This window comes from Echinococcus granulosus, assembly GCF_000524195.1.
Source record: "Echinococcus granulosus chromosome Unknown EG_S00109, whole genome shotgun sequence".
Lineage (NCBI taxonomy): Eukaryota > Metazoa > Platyhelminthes > Cestoda > Cyclophyllidea > Taeniidae > Echinococcus > Echinococcus granulosus.
In genome coordinates this window covers 213,101-233,808 of record NW_020170489.1, presented here as the reverse complement: position 1 = coordinate 233,808, position 20,708 = coordinate 213,101, and the positions used below count along the sequence as shown (strand labels likewise).

The 20,708-nt window shown below is 42.6% G+C and overlaps 2 protein-coding genes across 2 annotated transcripts; both read right to left on the bottom strand. All coding sequences in view use genetic code 11, as the record gives it.

Moving 5' to 3' along the window:
• Positions 1–1,873: 1,873 nt before the first annotated feature.
• Positions 1,874–6,505, bottom strand: EGR_08533 (E3 ubiquitin-protein ligase MYLIP; the record flags this gene model as incomplete). Its single annotated transcript, XM_024497782.1, has 3 exons — positions 1,874–2,279; positions 6,063–6,256; positions 6,329–6,505. The coding sequence occupies 3 exons, from the start codon at positions 6,503–6,505 to the stop codon at positions 1,874–1,876; spliced, it is 777 nt and encodes a 258-aa protein (XP_024347818.1).
• Positions 6,506–15,189: 8,684 nt separating this feature from the next.
• On the bottom strand, positions 15,190–20,283 carry EGR_08532 (Pantothenate kinase 4; the record flags this gene model as incomplete). The annotated part of the gene is made up of 4 exons (XM_024497781.1): positions 15,190–15,362; positions 16,234–16,264; positions 18,219–18,403; positions 20,160–20,283. The coding sequence occupies 4 exons, from the start codon at positions 20,281–20,283 to the stop codon at positions 15,190–15,192; spliced, it is 513 nt and encodes a 170-aa protein (XP_024347817.1).
• Positions 20,284–20,708: the final 425 nt, after the last annotated feature.

Here is a 20,708-nt window from a genome sequence, read left to right as displayed (position 1 = left end):
CGAAGCGAACTTGTAACAAAAATGATAACTAAATAAGCAGCCGCCTTATTACATAGGTTCTCTCCACTTTTGAGCTTCTTCCCCAGCGCTTTTCGTGATCAACCCTCCCCGTCAGACATAGCAACGTAGTCGGTCCTGCAAGGGGAGCACCAATGAGTCGGCCGTGCTACTCATCAAATCTCTATTTAACTGAGGGGATACTTGACCGTAACGTCGCCAATCCCTCTCGCAATTCAGCTGGGTCCGGAGTTTCATCCGGTTTGGAAAACAGGTTCGGAGAAGGGAAATTGCGTCATCCATGGCAAATTTTGCTGATAGACGTTGGGACACTGACATGAAACCAGATTTATGCAAGGAAGGACGGGCTTTAACGCAGGCCCGTGGGAGAAGGTTTTCGCGTCTGTTTTTCCCTGTCACGTTGTTCTCATTTCAGACCCGTCTAATCACATCTATTAGGGGTCCATTTGGCTATCGAACAATTAGAGAAGGCATTACGGGTTTACTTTACAGACGATTTTTTGCAGATACGGCAGGGATTCTCTGCAACAAAACTTTTCCAATTAGTTCACAGCCAGAACGCTTTAGTTGTTAATAGCTTTCCTGCATAACATGAGATCGAGGCAGTCGCTAAGGATAGACATCAGGTTCAGCCCTTCTGTTTGGGGTCTTTACTGATTCTTCAGGCCGTGGCATATGTACTTCTTCCGCCCCGCTAAGGTTCATCACCTGGCAGTAGAAATCAAGATGGACCTGCTGAAAGATTGAGTTCTCTTTCCGCTGCCATTAATACGGCGGCCCAAGACTTTCTTGAAAACGAAAGAGCATATAATGTTGTGACAAAACAATTTCTCACTGCTGTTTAAATGCCAGCCGGTAGTCTGGCGTAAGGGCGTCTGAGATGGTTACACTGAATGAGAGGGAAGGAATGAGCAGCAAGAAGGAGCAACGTTTGTGGGCACATACCAGGATTACGAATTTGTCTTGCATCTTATGCACTATTGGATGGTGTTCCTCGAAACAGCGTAATACCAGTAATTGTCTATTGACAAGAATGGAGAGTCTTTCGCAATATCACGTATTCACCTTTGACTTATTCACCACCAAGTATCGCACCTTTTCAAATGCCCTATAATAAGTGCTACGTAAAATTTTTATTATTCCAAAATCGGGATGGATCTCGGTTCCTAAATCGGAGTTGTATAATACGGGGATTGCCAATGGGAGGGAATTGTTAGCTATGCTGATAAGGAGGACCGTACGGATGAAAAACTGACGCTGTCTATCTGATTTATACCGCAAGGATACCAGCAATGGGGGTGTCTTAACAGGCAAACGAAATTTTTTATGTAAAATATCACCGTCAATATTTTTGAAACATATTTTGCTCATCAAACATCCACCTTGACTATTATTTCCTGCGTGGAAACGAGATGCTTGACCATTGGCGAAAGATGAATTTGTGAAATTCTGTTCCAGTAGAAAGTTTTAATCTTGATCACAGACGAACTACAATCCGCGTAGAAGACAGACCTGATCTGACACCAAGGTAGTTAATAATGCTGTGTTGAAAGCATTTTTCGCGGGAGGATAAGGTGGATATATGCGCCTCAAGCGATTTAAAACAAATCTAAATTGCTAAATGTACATAACTCCTACCATAAATCCATGAGCAAACGTCGGAGTAGAAACAGCCTGCTTAGTCATAACACAGATTCACCTTCGAGTATTTATTAATCGCTTCAGACTTCACTTTCAGGTCACCAATCTAATCAAATCAATGGTGTAGACGCACATAGAAATCCTTGATTTCAAGCCTTGAATATTTTTCATTCAAAAATATTTTGGAGAATAAAAAGGAAGATAATGGACTGTCTCACCTCTCTATAAAACTGAAATCCGTCTGACACAACGCCACAAACTCCGGTCCAACACCCATAAGCAGTCGGCGTCCAAACATGTCGAGTATTTGATAGAAGTAGACCCCAAAAGCAGGCACCTCCTCGTGAGTTGTCCGCAACAATTCATATTGTGCTGCACGCACTGACATCCCAGTTAGTTGGCGATGGAAGGTGGCAGCCATGGAGATTACTTCGTGAGGAATCTCGGCACGACGATCGGACCAGAAACAGGCGTATTTACACGGTGTGGTAGCAGAGTTAAAACTGCCGAATTGGACGTATGTCATGAGTGCGATGAGACGGGATTGCAGCTCGAGAGAGGTCTCAGCGTCCCAGAGACCCAGTTTTAACTGCTGCACGGCGTTAAGGTAGAACTGGTGTCTGGGAAAGGAGGATTCAACAATAGGTTTTAATGTTGCTGGAAAATTTTAAATAAATGGACCCAAAGGATGAATATTAACCGTGGAATAAGAGCTTGAAAAGGCTACTAGAATAAACCTTTCTGGAGCTCGTTGAGTACTCTTCTATCCATCCTGGAATGACTGAAGGGGTTTAAGCTAAGCTGATGACTACTATGGGAGATTCAAAGGTCTGACTAAATGTGACTTTTCTGAACCAGAGCGACCAGTCACTTAAGGCTGACGTTAGAATGGAGTACTTCATATGCCCTCGAGTTTTCACCTGTTACTAAGTCAATGCTAATGGGATTCAAAAAAGTGTCTAAATACAAGCTTTCTGAATTGTGCTCCAAAGGAAATGCTAGGGTACAATTTTCCAGGCACCTTCCACTTTCCACATTCAAATAATGGATGCAATCATGAAATCGTTGTCTACAATGAAGGATTAAAAAAACGGGCAAATGTGAATGTGCAAAATGTGTATATTTGGTCGGTGCCAATCGCCTCCCATCTTTTGTTAAGAAATGGCATTGAGGATAATGGATTTGGTAAATCAGCTATAAAAGAATAGTATGCTAATAGCATCTTGCTTGTCAGAGATGATGCCGGAATAAATTTTACCCTATGCCGGCTAGTCCCACCTGCTAACTGACGGGGTTGGGGAGCTTCTGATGTCTAGAATAGCGATTTGAAGGAAGCCAATGGCATCTGGATAATCAGAGGTGATGCTATCAGGCAATTTTCTGATGCTTCTCCGCTTTGCGCCTTCAGCTAATGGATGTTGGTGAGGTGTGATTGGTGGCTAGGAAATAGGACCAAGAAATGCCTCTGAACATGAATTGCCTGATCCAAGTCATTTATAAGGTAACTAGCATAACTTCATAGGTTTTTCATTACGAAAGGTACTTAAAATATCCTCTTCGATGAAATCACCACCATCATAGGCTACTATATAACGGCCTTTCCCAACGAGCCACAAGCTAGTCACGAATTCCACTTTTATGCAACATTTGCGTCATTGAAGCAACCAATTTAATCCGCACTTTCCATCTCATTTGCCACTGTACTTTTGTGTCTCAGTTACCCGCTCGATTCTTCACAAAGTCATGGGATTTTCCAATGGCTGTAAAAAATGGTAAGCATTACCTAGAAGAACATCACAGGAATTCTGAAGATGGAGCAGTGTCTCCTTTCTCTCCCCAAGGTACGCGGCATGAGGTCTTCCCACGACGAGAATTTACAGTGTTAGGTCTTGCGTTTTGAGTAAAGAAAAAACATGACTTTCCCTCTGCAGATCTTTCTTCTCAAGAAAAGAAAAGGGCATGATTTTTTTTTGCATACTTTTAAATTGTATCTTAGCAAGAACTATCAAGTAAATATATTTCAGTCAACTGCTGTCTGGCCTTCGACACATAAAGGTTCAATGATGTATTTAAACGGAAATGTTTTGATCCAGGACATCTAAGTAATTAGGAGCGACCTCAGCATCCGATTTTGCATTTTACTCTGCATTCCATCATCGGATAATAATTGACGTTAGGGAGGAATTTATGTCCGGGGTATGCTATTTAAAAGGGCGTTCAAATATGACCATTCTGAGCCTGGAAACTTGGTTAAAAAGGATTACTATCGTTAAACCACCTTTTTAAAAAAAGTTACCATTTTCTGTAAATGGCTGACAGAAAAGAAGCAGTTAGATGGGGTTGGTGATTTAAGGAAGTACTCGAATGTGAAGTCTCCGAAGAGGGATATCCGTTGAATGTTCCTGTCTTAGAATGAGCATGGATGTTCTAAGCTTGGGGTGCAAAGTTGCTTATTTTGGTCCATCTTCCACCTTCTCATGAATCCCGGGCCAAGGGATTCAAGATGGTGGCTAAATCCCAATGACCTTAGTCACTTTGTAATGTCAGGTAGAGATGAGATTAGAATGTGGTTTCCCATATGTTCCCTCCCTTTTGCCAACTGACGATGCTGAGGTAAAATTGATGCCTCAAATAGGCAAATTAAGGTATCTAGATGATAGGATACGTGAAAGAATACGAAATCTAGCATGATATTTTAGACTATTCAGTGTAGTATTTACTTCGTGCTCACAGCATCCGGGTAGCTTTGAGATAACTTTTTTTTATTTCAGAAGGAAATTAATAAAATTGGATTTGGGTACCATCATGACGAGTTGAAATGCGAGAAAATAATGTCGGGAGGTTGATAGACGAAGTGAAGCAAGTTGGCTAGAGATACAGGAGAAAATTAAGATGAAGGGAATCTTCAAGTACCTGGATGAAAGTTAAGTGGGAAAAAATTTGACCATAGAATTCACTGTTTTTAGCATAGTCTGACGGATACTAATTTTGTAGAGGCGGGAAAATGCGCATCGAAACTCATTCAATCGGAGGGAAAAAACGTGCCAGTACAACAAAGAAATTTAGCATAGAATCACATGGTTTAAAGCTTAAAAGAAAGCTTCTCCCCTTGAAACTTTCCAAGCTTCTATAAAAACTTCAGCCTTTTGTGCAGTACTTCAAAAGTCTGAAGATTTAATGCCTGGCTAGAGACAACTTTGGCACTTTATCATTGCAGTTTATTATTTTACAGAAGTACTTTTGCGAGAATGAATAAAATACAAATAAATATAAGTACAATATCCTGATAGATTAACAAAAATAAAATAGACAATTCCTCAGAATGGTTCACTAAAAAGGTGAGCTTTAAATTCTCTAAACGAGTTGTCATTTCCGACATTAAAATATGCTTCGAGATTATTTTTGGATAAAATATATATTTGATTAAGGTAAAATCAACCATCTTTATTTCTGATGATAAAATATCGAGAGGTCTCGCAAATTCAGACAGAAAATTATTAATTCGGCCGTGGAATTCACCGGATATACGAACTTGATATCGACGAGGGAATAGAAATAAGCATATTCCATTTGCAGATGCTCTGTTTACTTAAAAAAAGGAAATCGTAAACCATTTACAACTTATTTAAAAGAAAGAAGTACCACAGTCTCGAGTTTTGAAGACGAGAATGTGGCACCCCCTTAAGGAAAGCGGCAGGTGGAACGTGGAAAGAAATACGATACGTCTTAAGAAAAGCCTCCTTCAGGAATAAATTTTCAACCGTCGGGGTATGTTTTAAGACCTTCTTTTGCATTATTAATCCAACGCAGACAAGTTTCGCGCTTTAATTTAATCTACTTCAATATAAAGGCTAACTGCAAGGGATGACTGTAAGGTTGAGCCTTAATAAACAGGTGGCATCTAACTGTCGGAGTTTGAGCCTTGATTTTATATCTGAATGCATAAACCATAGACGAGAGGCATTCCGACAAGCCACATCCTGCATTGCTTCTTTTCTTAAGAAATGCCAAAATGGTTTCGCTCGAGACCCTGTGGATTTTTGTAAGGGGAAACACCAAGTCAAATCACTAAGTCTATGCCAGAAGTTAACGGGGCAAAATACAAATGAATTAGTAAATTCAAAAAAAAGACATGCATGAGACGAATTTTTGGACTAAATACCGTTTTGAAGTATTTAAACTGCCCTTTAAAGCCCTATTCGGAGTCAAAATGAGCTTTTAAGTTCAACCAACTAACGATTTAAAGTGAATTTTAACAGCAAAAAACAAATAATTTCCGGTGTAAGAGATATGTTTTGCTGTCGCTTCCTTACAAGAAAATCAAGATTTTTAGCAATGAATGCAAATAAAATCTACTCAACTTAATGGATGGAAGGAAAAATGCGGTTCCAAAGAACACCTACTTAGTCTCTTCCAGCACCAGATTGTAAGGGGGCACAAAATACTTGACCTTGAAGAAGAGTTTGAACGGAGGACTACCAGGAATTTGCTTAGAAAGTCGATTTCGCATGTTGAGCCAAATTAAATCGCCTTTCGAGAGGGCATATTGCAGACCAAAGTAGTCTGCTTCATCCTGAATCCCCAAGAGCGTGCAGATCTTGAAGTAGACAAAAACCGTCTAGACAGAGGCTTCCATAAGGTTAAACGTGATAGCAAAACTATCAGGCACCTTATTCAAGACTTCCTGACCCTTCGCTTTACCATCCACATCAACGTGGAGGACGACATTGTCCGGCTGGGTGACAAAACAGGTGATCTGCCCACTGGAACTGCTCTGACGATGCGCCTCCAAGTGACCTTTTAATTTGGAACGGTTTAGTGCATCCCCTCGTTGTGCCAGAGCCATATAAATGCAAATTCCATTCAACTCAGCGCTACGCGGAACCGGTAGAAGCAAATGAAACACTAAATACCTCCTTCCAGACAGCACAGTTGCAGACAGCCAATCAGCTAACAAAAAGGGCAGCAGTTGGAGTGCTGATTGGTGCAAATATGATTGGTCTAGTAGATTTCCAACTAATCAAAAGAGAAATAAGTCAGCAGCCTGCTTCTTTGTCCTCAAATGGTTACCGTGGCAATTTATCAAACCACTTTTACTTTCCTGGCGAATGCACCAATTGACGTAGCACATTTTTCCTCTCATTTCTTTATGCCATCTAGCGCTCTAACGTGTAGGAGTTTTGATAAAGAAGAACAGGAATCTAGGGCTATCAATTTTATTCACTCAAGCGTAAGTTTCGTTAAATGTCATTATTAGAAACATGGAATGCTTTTGGATGGTTAATATAACTTGAGGTAATTTGAAACCGAAGTTATCACATTTTTCTGGAATGTTGACGACAGTTAATCGGCGACGATGCTAACTGCGTAATTATCTAGTTGAATATCACTAAAGTTGGATCAAACAGATTTCCATCAGAGGATCTTTACATCTTATTAAGAAGAAGGTTGAGTTTGCCTGCTAAGAATGCAATTTGATCATGCTATTCTGAGTTGGGTGAAATCTAGTCAGGTCTTGTTAATCACGTAAAAATCGGTTGATCAACGACTGGATCGATCAATCGATCGTCCTATCGATCTTTCACCTGCGTATTCATCTTTCCGCCTAGCTGAGTTGGGCTGCAGATCTTGCAAAATGAAGCAGAATCAGGTTGCTATTTTATTTAAAAATTTGCGCCAAAATGACAAAATAACGAAATATTCGCGAAGAATGAGACAACGACGTGTGGTAGTGTGCCTTATCGAGAGAGACGCAAGCCAGGCATGACCAGATTGGATGGGTTGTCAAAATGAACTTTTAAAGCATTAATTTTTAGTAATCCATCTCACTGGACTTAATCACTCGAAATGCCCTTTTATACCCATTCACGAGGAGGGGATTTACATAGTACATACTCGACCAGACAATTTGATGGTTTAGTTAGCTTTTCCTGTCTGCTCTTGTTTGGTCCAAAAAAAAACCAATTAAAATAAGGTGAAATCTTTAAATATTGACAGAGGTTAGCCCATCTTTTTTAGCACATAAACAGATGGATTGTGATTGGGCTAGGAGTACTTCTAATAAAAAAATAAACAACGGACACAAATTGCCATGAAGTTCTTCCTAGCCTTACTTAAAAAGGAATTAGTTCACTTAATTAGGTTTAACAACAGTTATCTCAACTTTTTCGGCTATTTCAACATGAAATCCATCTGACGTTGTATAACTCCAAGATAACTCTTCAAGCCTTCACATTCAGTGATCCATAAGGGGACCTCTCTAACGTCTTCGTATTTAACAAATCAATAACGTCGCTTCATTTCATTGGTCTTCATTGATCAACCTTAAATGCGATTGGTAGTTGGAACCAATCATTTAGAGGCCTCCTTCATTAAAGGCATCGTTGTGACACCTTGTAACCTAGTTTTGAAGGAAGTGATTAGTCGTAAAAAACGAAATAACAGTAACGGGATGAGTTGATGTAAGTTATCGGAATAGAAGGTTAGTTACTGCCGAAAGCTTTCAAAAACTGCTTCCTCAATGAAAGAATCGCTGTCAAAGTGCATCATTCATTCTCAAACAGATACAAGCTTACTCAGATTGCCACTTTTTATGCAGCGTTTTGTCCCAAGGAGCTCCTACCCAGTCCTAATTACATAGGTCTACCTTTTATGCCAGATTTATTACTCTACTGTCTATTCCATATGCACATTTTGCGTGCCCAATGTCAAGAAAGGGTAGTAGCTACGGTGGGAATCTAAGGGATGGCGAGAGACACTACCTCCCACCCATGCTACTCATGAAAAAGTCTTGGGTCACAGCAACTTGCGTCAAGTAGCATCGAGCAGAAAGACCTCAGTTGTAATGAACGACTTTGTCTGTCAACCTACCACACGCAAAGCGAACATGACCCTTTGGGAAGCAATTATTGCGTGTTTTGCGGAGCGGAGTGAGAGAGTGAGGGGAACGTTTGAGGCCAACCGGAGGTATTGTTGTCAGCTTTACGTTGGAATACAAAAGTCATTTCTGACCCCAAGCCTTCCAGTTGGCATGCAATCCAGAACCCTCCATGGGATTTCAGGGTATATGTGAAGCCAGTGGAAAAAAAAGTAGCATTTAAGCTCCATTATCAGTCGTCTGTTGGTAATACATGTAGGTAAAACTCATTTGCTTGGCGTCCACGGCATTTTCAACTGATGTGGGTATAAAAACTTACCCCCCCCCCCCTCCCACATAAATCTCATAGTTGCCTACGGTAATTGCACCACGTGATTTTTCATTTTTAAGCCATGATTTTAAGTTGTTTGACTTCTGGGTGGCAGGTTCTGCGATCGCATTCCGATAGAGCTTCTACTCCGAATGCTATACAACAAAGGTTTTCACACTTTAAAAACCAAAGTAAACAAGTATCATAAACTAGACGAGCTTAAATTATTCAACCGACGTTTTGGGATATAAAGTAAGAGAGAGAGTGGAAAGTAGTAGAGGCCACAAGGTGGGGTGGAAGGACTCATATTTGCTCTCCTAACGGATGTATTCGAAGCATCGACTTTAGTGAATTTCTTTAATATTTAACGAGTTAGTGAAGCGAGTTTTAGCTAAAGCCCCACATCCCCTTTCTGATTATCTGATATTTCACCTTTGAGTTGAAACTGTTTTTCGAGTCTACTTTTTTATCATCGTCCCTGCTTCACGTTACTCATTCATTTGCAGGCCACACTGTTTGTGTCATCTGTGCAAAACTAAATGATCAAAATCTTGTGCAAAATTCGAAGAGCAAATTCCGTTTTAAAGCGAAATCAGTTAAGCTGACCACCTCGAAACCCTAAGGACCTAACGGCGTGGACAGGTGGCAAATGCACAACACACAATACGGTGGACCAATTCCAGGTTACAGTGAGAAGTTCCTAGCTGTGCAACGAACCTGACATGAGATCCAGTCTGAGACAATGGATCTCTGGCGTAGCCGAGATGATGCGAACTAATCTACTTATCTTCAGAGTGCGGGTCACTAGGTGGAAGAACCCTCCCATCACGACTCCATTATAAACAATTTCTAACTTAATGAGACCGTTCAAAAGATTACTCGAGTCTCTACACTAATGGTCACCCGGTAGAATTCATCCGAGATCCTTTGCCCCTTGTGAAGAATGAAGCGACCTTCACCGTACATAGGCGGAGGTGAGAAAATTTGCATACCTTCATCAGGGTTCTTGAAAGTCATCATGTGACACTTTTTTACTTATGTATGCAAAAAAGGTGGCACTCTCTCATTGAGAGCATTTCCCCCTAAATACGTCTTGCAGGGTGTGGGTCCTCATCAAAGAGACGGTGAGATAGTGCAAGACGCCAGGAAAAACGCTTAGCATGGGGAAATTCAGCTTTAAAGCCCCTTTGCCTTTCTATAAAATTTGGTTGGTTTACAGTTGATCCCACTTTATGGCAGGATTTTGTCTCTTCGCGTTCCTTTTCCCAGGCTAGTAGAATTTATCCACCTCGCAATACCGTAAAGCATCCGAAGGATGTTCGAGTAGCAGCCACTTTATCCCCTCACACGAAACAAAGGTGTTGTAGACTAGGTTTCTTTTTCTCCCATCGTACCTACCAACCAGGTTGCCAATGGGCAAACTTTAGGGTAGAGGTCTTCCTTGATAAATGCAGGTGAGTCAACACGGAGATGTGACATGCAAGTACGGGCCTACTTGTGATTGGTGGGGGGTGCAGAGGGCTGAATCATGGACTGTCTGCGGCTGGTCACTCAGTCGGCTCACTCATGCATATTTACAGTAATGGATTGACCCTAGGCTTAGAGTGTAGTGAAGCATGACTGAACGTAATCCCAGAAAATCAGAAGGGAGAGAGTAGGAGTGAGATTTCCAGGATGATCGAGAACTAGCAGCGATTGTAGAAGTTTTAAGATAATCGTCAATGGAGGTTTTTCTGAGGCTGCATGTTGGAAATGCGAGTTACCCGTTCGGTAGGGTGAAGAAAACCAAAAACTCGTGTAACTTCTTCATGCGTTGGCTTCCGCAGCTCGGTGAATTTGAAACAAGGATTATGCGAGGATGGGCAGTGAAGTGAAGCCTTAACCTTTTTAGCGACTCTAAGCCAAAAGTCAGGAAATAAGTAAATGCCTTGAAGCAGATTTCATGTTGGTTATGCAATATTTCCTGTATAACCTTCTAATTATCCAGCGGTTCCGTGCGTTTGAATGAACACGTATTTATCCATGCGTCGGGACCACATGTTAGTACCACCTCTCTGGTGATATTCTAACAAAATAGGGAAAGAGCAAACCTTTCAAGTTGGCTAAGAGGTGCTGTGGAGACCAATGATTGATAAAATTCTTTCAATCTACTGATTGTAAAAATGAGCGCCGACATTCCGTGAGTTGAGACGTTAGCGACACGAAGGTACGGCGGGGCAATGCTCGACTGTTGCGCAGGGCGAGTTTCCCGCCCCACGCTCGAAACTATGGGGAAACACGTAGGCTGCACAATGCGTTTTCTGCTGTTGCTTTATTCCTGCGCAAATTGATACTTTTTTGAGCAGCAAAGGAGTCCACTCACATTTTGTGCCCGATTTTGGCCATTATTTTAAAAGTAACCACTTTACGGTAGGAAACGATGAAAAGTTTACCAGATTTCGTTTAAAGCGGTAGGTGGTTGTGCAGTTTACTTTGCAGCCAATAATTTGACAGGTATGTGTCACAAAGCAGCACTGAAATAACAAATGGCATTGACATTTTGGACGCCAGTTGAGAAGAGGAGCCGTCAAAAGGTGTGAGGAAACACCATGGATGTCAGACCAACGTCCTAAATAGGGTGACAAGATCACCGAGGTGCTGACGTTCATGATGGCTGTCACCTGTGGCAACCTTGCCGACAGGGCAGGAGTGAAGAAGAAGTGGTGGTTTGCAATCATATGGCTTGCTCCCAGAGATGTTGGAAGGGAATGGGAGAGTGTTGGTACGTTCTTTTGGAAAAAGACAAGAACTCATGCCACATTGAAAAGCTGACCTATGAGAAGACCCGGTACCACACATTTGAGTGGGAGAGAGCTAACACCGCTTCCCCAACCTCACCCTCCGCATTTCCTCCAATACCTGCCTTACCACTTTCATTGGACAGTCACTGGCGAACCCGAATAAGCAGCTGGGGACTAAAAGTAGGGTAGAGAGGAAGGTGGTTAGGACCAGGTGAAAAATTCGCGCAAGTTTGTTTGGAGGTGAAAACAGATCTTATATTGCATCAGGGACTAGTTCTGCGGTTACAATGTTTTAAGAAGCTTCAGGTACTTGATTTGGTGTTAGGCGAAATTCAAACGCACCTCCCCGACAAACCAACTTACCGTTGTACTACCATTGAGAGCAGAGTCGGGATTGGTGAATCGTTACATTTTCTTAATAGTCCAACATCAAAAATACACACCAAATAAAGGTCCCAAACCGCAGCATTCATGGAGCCTGACTTTATACAGATTAGTCATAAGACCTTTTAACCATTGGTTGCATTTTCACTATTTGATAGGTGGAACTCTAAACCGACTTCCTCCATTCAATTGACGCCCATAAATCCACACCCTTAGATTGTTGGAATAACAGAGAATTAGGGAAGCACAATAATAATCCTTCTCTTAAAAGTAGCACCTACAATATAACATGAGATGTGGAACGTAGGGGAGATGACACCCGTTCCGACATAATGGCTCTTTCCAAATTGTTCAAGTCTGACGTCACTGTAGAATGGGCTGATTGATGCAAGATTGCATAAACTCTTCCTTTGTAAACCTTGACAGATTCAGCCATTCATAGCATAGAGCTTCCTGTTTTGAAGCTTGCGACCGGTATTTAGACTTTGGACTCAACATTTGGCTCACTTTGACTGGGTCCACCAATACAGACTCCTGAGTTCTCCCAAGGTTGGTGATGAATGCTTGAGTTAGGAAATAAATGGACAGAAGGGATGGTGATCATCTACGGCATGACATCGTCCAGGAGGAAAAAATTGAGCAATCATCTTCATTTGACAAGTTCATCCAGCAACGGAACCCATTATATCCATTTAACCATCAGATTCCTCTATCTTTGTATTCTATTTCAAATATTACTCCCTTTTACTTCACGATTAATCTCGAAATAATCTACTAGCCGACTTGAGGGCAATTTGTCATCATTTATCCCAATCATAAGTCGACCGCGTGGTTCACTCTCAAGATGAAGATTGCGTGTTTGAAATAGTTACTGCCACATCACACACCACCGGAAATAAAAATGCTTTTGTTCCACATTTGACACAAATCAATCAGAGAGGGTAACCCAAGCAACGGCAGTTACAGACTACGAAGCGGGTCTAACAGGCCGATGGTTTAACGGAAAGATAAAACAACTGAAGCCAGACTATTCGGAAATGTTATACCTCAAATCTGCTTTTTTAGTTAAAACTTATCAATCCAGTTTTAATGTTCCAATGAAGTGCACTAATCAAATTTTTACTGTGACATTCTGTGTCTAAAAATAACCCCGAAGGTTCCAGACTTTGGCCCACATTACTGCTAATTTTCGGTAATCTTAAACGCCCCTCCATTCATTTGCCATGTGATGGACTTTGTCCTATGACTTACTATCTGAGCAAATTGTTCTCTTACCTCTGATCTAAACAGTGCCTCTGAGGATCAAATTCCTCATAATCTGTTTTGTGGCGTCAAAGTGCAGAAGGATGGAATGAATTAAGGCAAGAAGAAGCAATGCAGAGAAGGCTCGGTATTTCCCTGGTTCACCTCGGCCTTCATACCAATGGAACGGGGAGACTAGCTAAAGGAGAAGATGTTGCATTGGGTAGCGATAAATTAGAAGGTTCGAGGTATATTTCCTCTCTCCTAAAAGAGGCATTCAACCAACCATGTGCTGGGGCATAAATAGTCGTTCCATTTGTGGGGTCCAACTAAGTGCGAAATGATTAATTCGAGAAACCAAGGCTATAGGAGAAGGCAGACAGTCGAAATTGGGAGCCCAAATGGCAATTTTATTGTTAATAAATCCGACGAAAGAGGCAGAAAAAGACAGCCTTTTTAATTTACATCCATTTAGAAAGTTTGGATGATTGTTTGTTTTGTAAATAAATAAAATAAGTGCTGAATTTCAAAAAAGATACCCGATCCGCCTAGGCAGCTGGCTTCTCTTCGAAATAATCAACAATTTGGAAGTACTGTATTGAAGATTAGTTACCACCGCTTGCAGAGAGCCCAAGACAAATTTTCTGATGCTTTTGAATTTGGGACCAATTTGTTTAAGCACACACTCCTACTATCAATCGTCTGTCTGCCATTTAGTCCGTCCGCCCGGGTGGCGCTCAGCGCGGTCATCTTCGCTCTCGAGCTCGTTCTGCTCACTTATTCTGCCACTAAATCTTTAAACGCTCCTAAAGACTGGATTATGCAACAAAGGAGATTACAGACCAAAGGCCTTTTTGGTAAATCCTGATGTTATTACTGTGGAGATAATATTTCCCCTACTTTGTTAGCTCGACATGGAGAATTACGGAAGCAAAATACGAACCACTGAAGTTTATTTATGGTTACCCATAAACTAATTTTGCCACTACAAGCATCCTTTGTCTACATTGTTGGCTAATCCAGGTGTCGTCTGGCAGCCAATCAATCGGAAGTTGCGGATGGAAATTCGTGTCACGAGCACCGTACTTGCATACTTCAGTAGCCCTTCGTATTTATGTTTTCTAGAGAAAGAGTAGGTCATCGTGAAGAAATTCCGCACCATCGTTGATGTGGTGCGATCATTAAATTCTCCAGTGGACATTGTGATGCATTAATTGTTTGTTCAATTCCCAGTTTTGGTAACGGGCCACTTGGGGGCTCCACCATTGCACCTCAGGTCCAGGCCGGCAGCCGTATGCCCTACCGTACGTCGGGACGCTATTGATAAATTACAAGTATAGATCCCAGTACGCAAAACGAGTTTGCAGTAAATCGTCAAAGTCTGGCGCCTCACATTTACCCAAATGGCGCTACTGTGGCGGTTTGATATATTGTTCACTTGCTCGCCCAACTGCGTGCCCACTTCACTCTTCGAAGGTTGTGCCTCTGCTCTGCGGCATGCTGGTAGTAGTCCTCCAGCCCCTCTGCGCAGTATTAATGTATCGTCCTCCATTTAGGACTCAGGACGCTAACGACAGACGAACTTGGCCCAAAAGTACGGCAGAATACCAAAACTGGACAATACAGAAAAGAACATCTGATGCAGCTGGGTGAACATGCGGAGACGCCTAACGGAAGACCTAAAACGACGTCCAACACTGATACTTACCCGAATCTTTTGTTCCTTAAAAGGGCTGTTAAAAACTAGAGAGACGCCACACGTCGATTGTTTGGGAGGCCAATTATGCAGCTAAGGATGTTTATCAGATGAGGGGGTGGTACCACCACGGCTACTAGCTGAATGGAACCCGGATGGATGGCTCGGCAGCACTGATTTAGTACTGAAATACGAGCCCAGCAACCAAGTAAAATAGGCGCGAAATATTGACTCCGTGAGATTAACTGCTTTTCTTAAACGTCTCTCCTTCTAGGCCAATTTCCTTGACTAGAGAGTGCTCACGTGCAGGAGCACGATCCGGTTGTGTGCCGCAGTCAGCGCATTTTCCTTTTCCCTTCCACAAGAGGGACGTGATTTCAGATACGGCGGTATTCTCGAGACACATAAGCAATTCTGAAGACCAAATGTTCTCGCATGCAAGAATGTTCAATGACTGGTGTTCTCGTTTCTGTGGTTGGTTTTTATAACACTGACTACGTCATGATGGCTGACATGGGAGGTTGGTCGAGGAGACCACCGGAGATGGCAAAGGGTGAAGAGAGCTGTCTGGAGATTTGATCCTGTCCAACCTCTCCTTAAGCTACCTGAGCATATCGGTCTGCTGACCCTTTTCCCACCACTCTGCGGCACGGCCTCTAGGTCATGCTAATAGGCCCCCACCCGATCAGTAAGAAACCCATCCACCATAAAACATCTTTATTGATCATACACCAATGATATCAAAAAACGGAATTTAGTGGTTATAATCAGCTAAATAATACAAATATGTAAGTGGCACACGAGTGGAAGTGGAATGAATAGGCTTTTTCTATGGAAAGATAGGGAGGAGAAGTTTAAAGAAAACAATGATCACGTAGTTTCTGCTTGTTTTACAGTTGCGGCTGTAGCAACAGCGGAGTCGGATTCGCTGGAATACTCCTCGTAACGGAAAATAACACTGAAGAGATCGCCGCCAAGTCGACAGGCTAACCAGGAGTTTTTGATCACCGCCACCTTGAGACAGTCTACACAAAAGCGTGCGTAGAGATTGGTGTGCACGGCTCGGCCCATACCCTCAATCACGATTAGATCCACCTGGAATGGAACAGGACTACCTACAGCACACTTCGTGGAGACCTAGGTGGGTAACTCAGAAATCACATCGGTTGGATAACCTCCATGTCCACCGCCATATAGAGAAAAATTCACGTCTGTGTGTGGGTCAGTTACTATCAGGTGACTAAAAAAGCCCGTGGAAGTGATAACGGCAGCGCGATGAAATTACCTGCTCCGACCTGTAAGGATTCGCAATGTACCTGCAAATGTTTGTATGGAGACAGTATGAATAGTTGTATAAGTCAACCCATTGGTATGAAATTTCTCTACTGTTTTTCCGTATTTTTAACCCCCTCCCCATTATAATAAAATGTCGATTAGAGGAGGCTTCATGAATGTGTTTGCATCTCGTCTGCTTCTCATGATATTCAAAAAGGTGTGGTGTGTGGTGACAGCAAGCACTACTCCGAATTAGAAAGTGCTCACTCATTCGATGGTAGGGATTTTTGATGGTGATGAAGGACCGCATGATGCTATCGACACATCGATTTGGGACTGACGCTCTTGACACCGACCGGTTTACACCAACTAGAACAGTCGTAAGAGTTAAGCAAGCACGCACCCACTCACTTGCATCACCCGATGAGAATAATAAGTCCAGAAAAAAATCCCCTTGTTCTTCATACCTTTCACCATTGGAGTGGAAATCCTTGTGGACGAAACTGTGATGAGAAATGAATCTTGCACTCCAAATATGCGCTTCACTGGCTGTCTCCAAAGGATCTACTTACTGCCCCACCACACACTTTCAAGACACCCACCACCTCGTCCCTACTTGACACAGCGTGAACGAGGGCAAGAAAAACCGTTTCAGAAAGAGCCTGATCTGTGGATCAGTCAAAAGAAAAGCGGAGCCTCATGCTACAAAAATAAGCTATGGATAAGCCTAGTATCGTACATCAGGATAGGAGGAAGGAAGGGAGCTGCTATCACACCTTCACCCTCATTATCCTCCACATCTTCTCAGAAACCTTTCTTGTCGACAGCATTCGACAACCACCTGGGATGTATTATGAGATACTGGAGAATGAAAGTGAGGTGGGAAAGTAGGAATGCGGCTAGGATAAGAGAATTCGTTTCTGGAGGTAAAACAGTAAATTTATGTCCAACTGGGAATGACAGACTGAAAACTGCACAAACTTGATTGGATGCCTTCAATATCGAAAGAATCCGAGACTAGCTCGTCTGGACGATTGAGTTGTATAGGAAGGTAGTGAGCAGGGAAATTGGAACCAAAATGAAACTCTTTTTTCCAACTTCATCCAAGAAAGCCCACATGTGGACTAATTTCTCATTAAAAGTAATCGGCCTAAGAAAGATTCGCTGTAGTGTTCAGCTCCAAGCGACACAACATAGTAGCTGAATCGTATCGAAACCTATGAGATGTAGAAGCCCTTTGGCGTGCCGCGCACTCATCCTGATTGACACCAACTCAGTCGGCCACCGCTGTGATGATCGCTGCGGAGGAATACAAAGCAGAACCTTCAAAGATCACACCCAACGCAAGCTGAGGGATAAGCTGAATGCCATTCCAGTTGACGAACCCAGAATTTCCCGCATTACCATCCACACGCCAGTCGTGCATTGCCCCTATCGTAGGCCATCCATCCTTCTAGCAGTCCAGTCCTTCTCTACTACGTTATACCAAAGTATTATAAGGACACTTTGTGAGTGAGATCCACTAATTTGAACGAATAGAGACCCGAGATTAGCCTACATTAGAAACCTAGCAAAAAATCGTCTGCCCCAAAGGAAGGTTGATTCGAACCCTGAGTGAAAGGATGCAAAACATACAAAAAAATTCGAACGCCACAGAAGTAGCAGAGGAGTCCCAAAAAACTTAGTTCAGTAATTTGAAACTTATACAATGAGTTCCAGCCTCTGGCAGTATCCAGAAAATGAATGACAGATCCACCAAAATCTGCGAGGAAGATTATGCCGAGCACCACACCATTTCCATTCCATCTTTACGGTTGATTTCAAATTATTTGAGTACCGTTGTGATGGCCGGTAGTATGTAACACAGGTACGCCACATTGACGGCACTGCAGTATTCACCCATCCAACATCTTTCCCTCTTGTGGGGAGGAGCAAGATCGTTTCCACTGACGCTTCAAAGAAACCAAAGCATTACCAAAGGTGGGAAGATCTAACCTTCTCTTTTTTCACCAGTTGAACGAGACGATGTGAAGTCTGTCGTAGATCTAAACACGGAGAACTCTGACCATTATCCACACACATCAGTCTGCCATCTTCCAGAGCCCGCTGAAGTCGAGGTTCGAGTCCGGCCACCTCGTTGAGGAGGAAGAGGAGCTCACGATAGGTCACATCGTTGATTGCTGGAACTGGAGGGAGGGAGTAAGAACAAACGATGCTTTGAAGGCCTCATTACACTTCCAAATGGCAACTGGGGCTTCATGAGTTTACGTACGGTGCAATCGTAATTGTTATTCGGTAAGAAGTGCAGCCTATTTTCCTCTTACATTGAGAGTTGATGCCCTCCTCAAGTCCCATTATTAATCTTCACCTTTACTACTTTTAAGGATGGCTCATACCGGAAGGTGTTGATGAAATTGCGTCCACTTCTGGCAAACACTCCAATCTCCTGTTCTACGAAAAAGGTTACTCATAATTAAGGCGACACCCGACTAGAACGTTTGGAACAAAGTGACAAAAACGAATGGAAGGTCAAAGTTATGTGTAAGGACTAAACTTTAGACAAACGTAGAGAGTAGCTGTCACCCACCTTTAGCCTATAAAGTCCGTGATTTCATGCAACGAAGTTCACAGGAAGAGGCCACGAGGAGTACAGAGGGAAGGCCTCCAAAAGTTAAGGTTATCCATTTAACCATAGAGAAAGCCTCGGTCTCCAGATGTCTTAATCATCTTGATGGCAAGATATTGACACCTTACCGACCTTTTCCCCAGAGTTTTACACTTTGGCAATTGACTTCAGAAAGGAATAAGGTCCAACAACTCACCCGAATTTGCAGTCAATATGACCTTGCTGCCCCAGTCTAAGCACTCCACCACAAAAGGCAGAACACCGAGAATTAAATCAGCTCCGCTGTTGTCGCAGAAGATGAGTACACACCGGGGTCGATCTGCCGGATTGCTAATTCGTTCTAGCCATCGTGAGAAGTCATCCACCAACCACGGTCGCGGCTTCAAAGAGAAGGAGAGCGTGATGATTGTAGGCAAACAGCACTCCTCCCACTGGTGGTACTTTTTGTGGTGAACTGTCACCATTGCCACTTTACAATTATCTTCCAATTTTTTTTTTGGATTAGATTATTCAAAAGTGGTGCGTTTGCATTTTGGCTTCGAATGGGTGGGAGGTCAGAAATGCGAAGTGCCGAAGGTCAGAGAATGGGGAAGGTAGGTTAGAATATTACATTGTAAACGCCAAAAAGCGGTGCTCAAGAACAAATTTATCTGCTAATATACTGCCTTTTGTTGCTACCTTTAAATCCACAGAACCAATCGTCTGGACATTAGGGGCGTACCTCTGAAAGGCAAGAATAAACAGTATAGCTCAAGGGAATGGGCATTTCTTCATAGGCAAATGGTTATGCAAAATACGGTTGCCGCGGAACATTGCCTAAACTTCATTCTTCATGATCGGACGTACAGAGCACTCCCTCCTCTGTGGGAGGAGGACTTTTGGCTCCCGCAGTGCGCACACAAGTCAGCAGGGACGAATTTGGACCTTCAACACACATAACTACTCAGGATATGATGGAACGCAGTCACTTTCACTTTCTGGATGACAGCTTATGACAACGTACTCATACGCTGCAAAATAGCTATCAGTGAAAACAGACAGCAATGTCAAGCCAGTGAAAGAGACTATTTCAAGCCATATGACTGGGACAAGTCAGATGGTCTCATTCTTATTGGGATCAAATCGGATTAAGTCATGTGGGTAAGAATGGTCTCTTCAGCAAGTACTCTTCGCGAATTTGCGATCCCTTTAGCAGCGATGAAAACTAGGCCAGTTCAGCCTTCCAGGACCTTTTAAACCATCTACATCCACACATTAGAGGAAATTTTCGAGTTCTAAATCAAGAGAGATGTAAGGTTCCCTTTGCTCACAGCCTGCACAATCCAGGGTAGATGACTGAAAATAGTCATAAGCATGGTAGCCGTCTGGGCATCCAATTTGAACACAATGGACAAGGTTAACAGGGTTGACAACAACTGTGCCAATTGCGAACATGTTCTTACTTCAGTTTATAAACAGGACTCATTTCCCAATTTTCATTCAACTACAACTTTCTTATTTAATAGTTGTTGTACCCCGGATGCCAGACATTCCACAATTAAGAGACGACAGCACAAAAAGCGGCAAAGGTAGCACAAATCCTACTAGGCACATGCTCAGTGTCATCCAAAGGTGCCCAAGCCACACACACACAGCCGACAGCAGCATCATCATCAGAAGTGGTGAGCATATCATCAGTGCCACCGTTACCACTGAAGCCGTGTGCTTGCCCTAATTGCATGAATCAGGTGATGGAGAATGGAATGACATTTATTGGGATTGGTCAAGGTGAAGTTGAATCTCACATATTTACAAGGACAAAAAAACTTCTTCAACTCATCACCCACCCATATTGAGAATTAACGTAGGAATTGGCACCT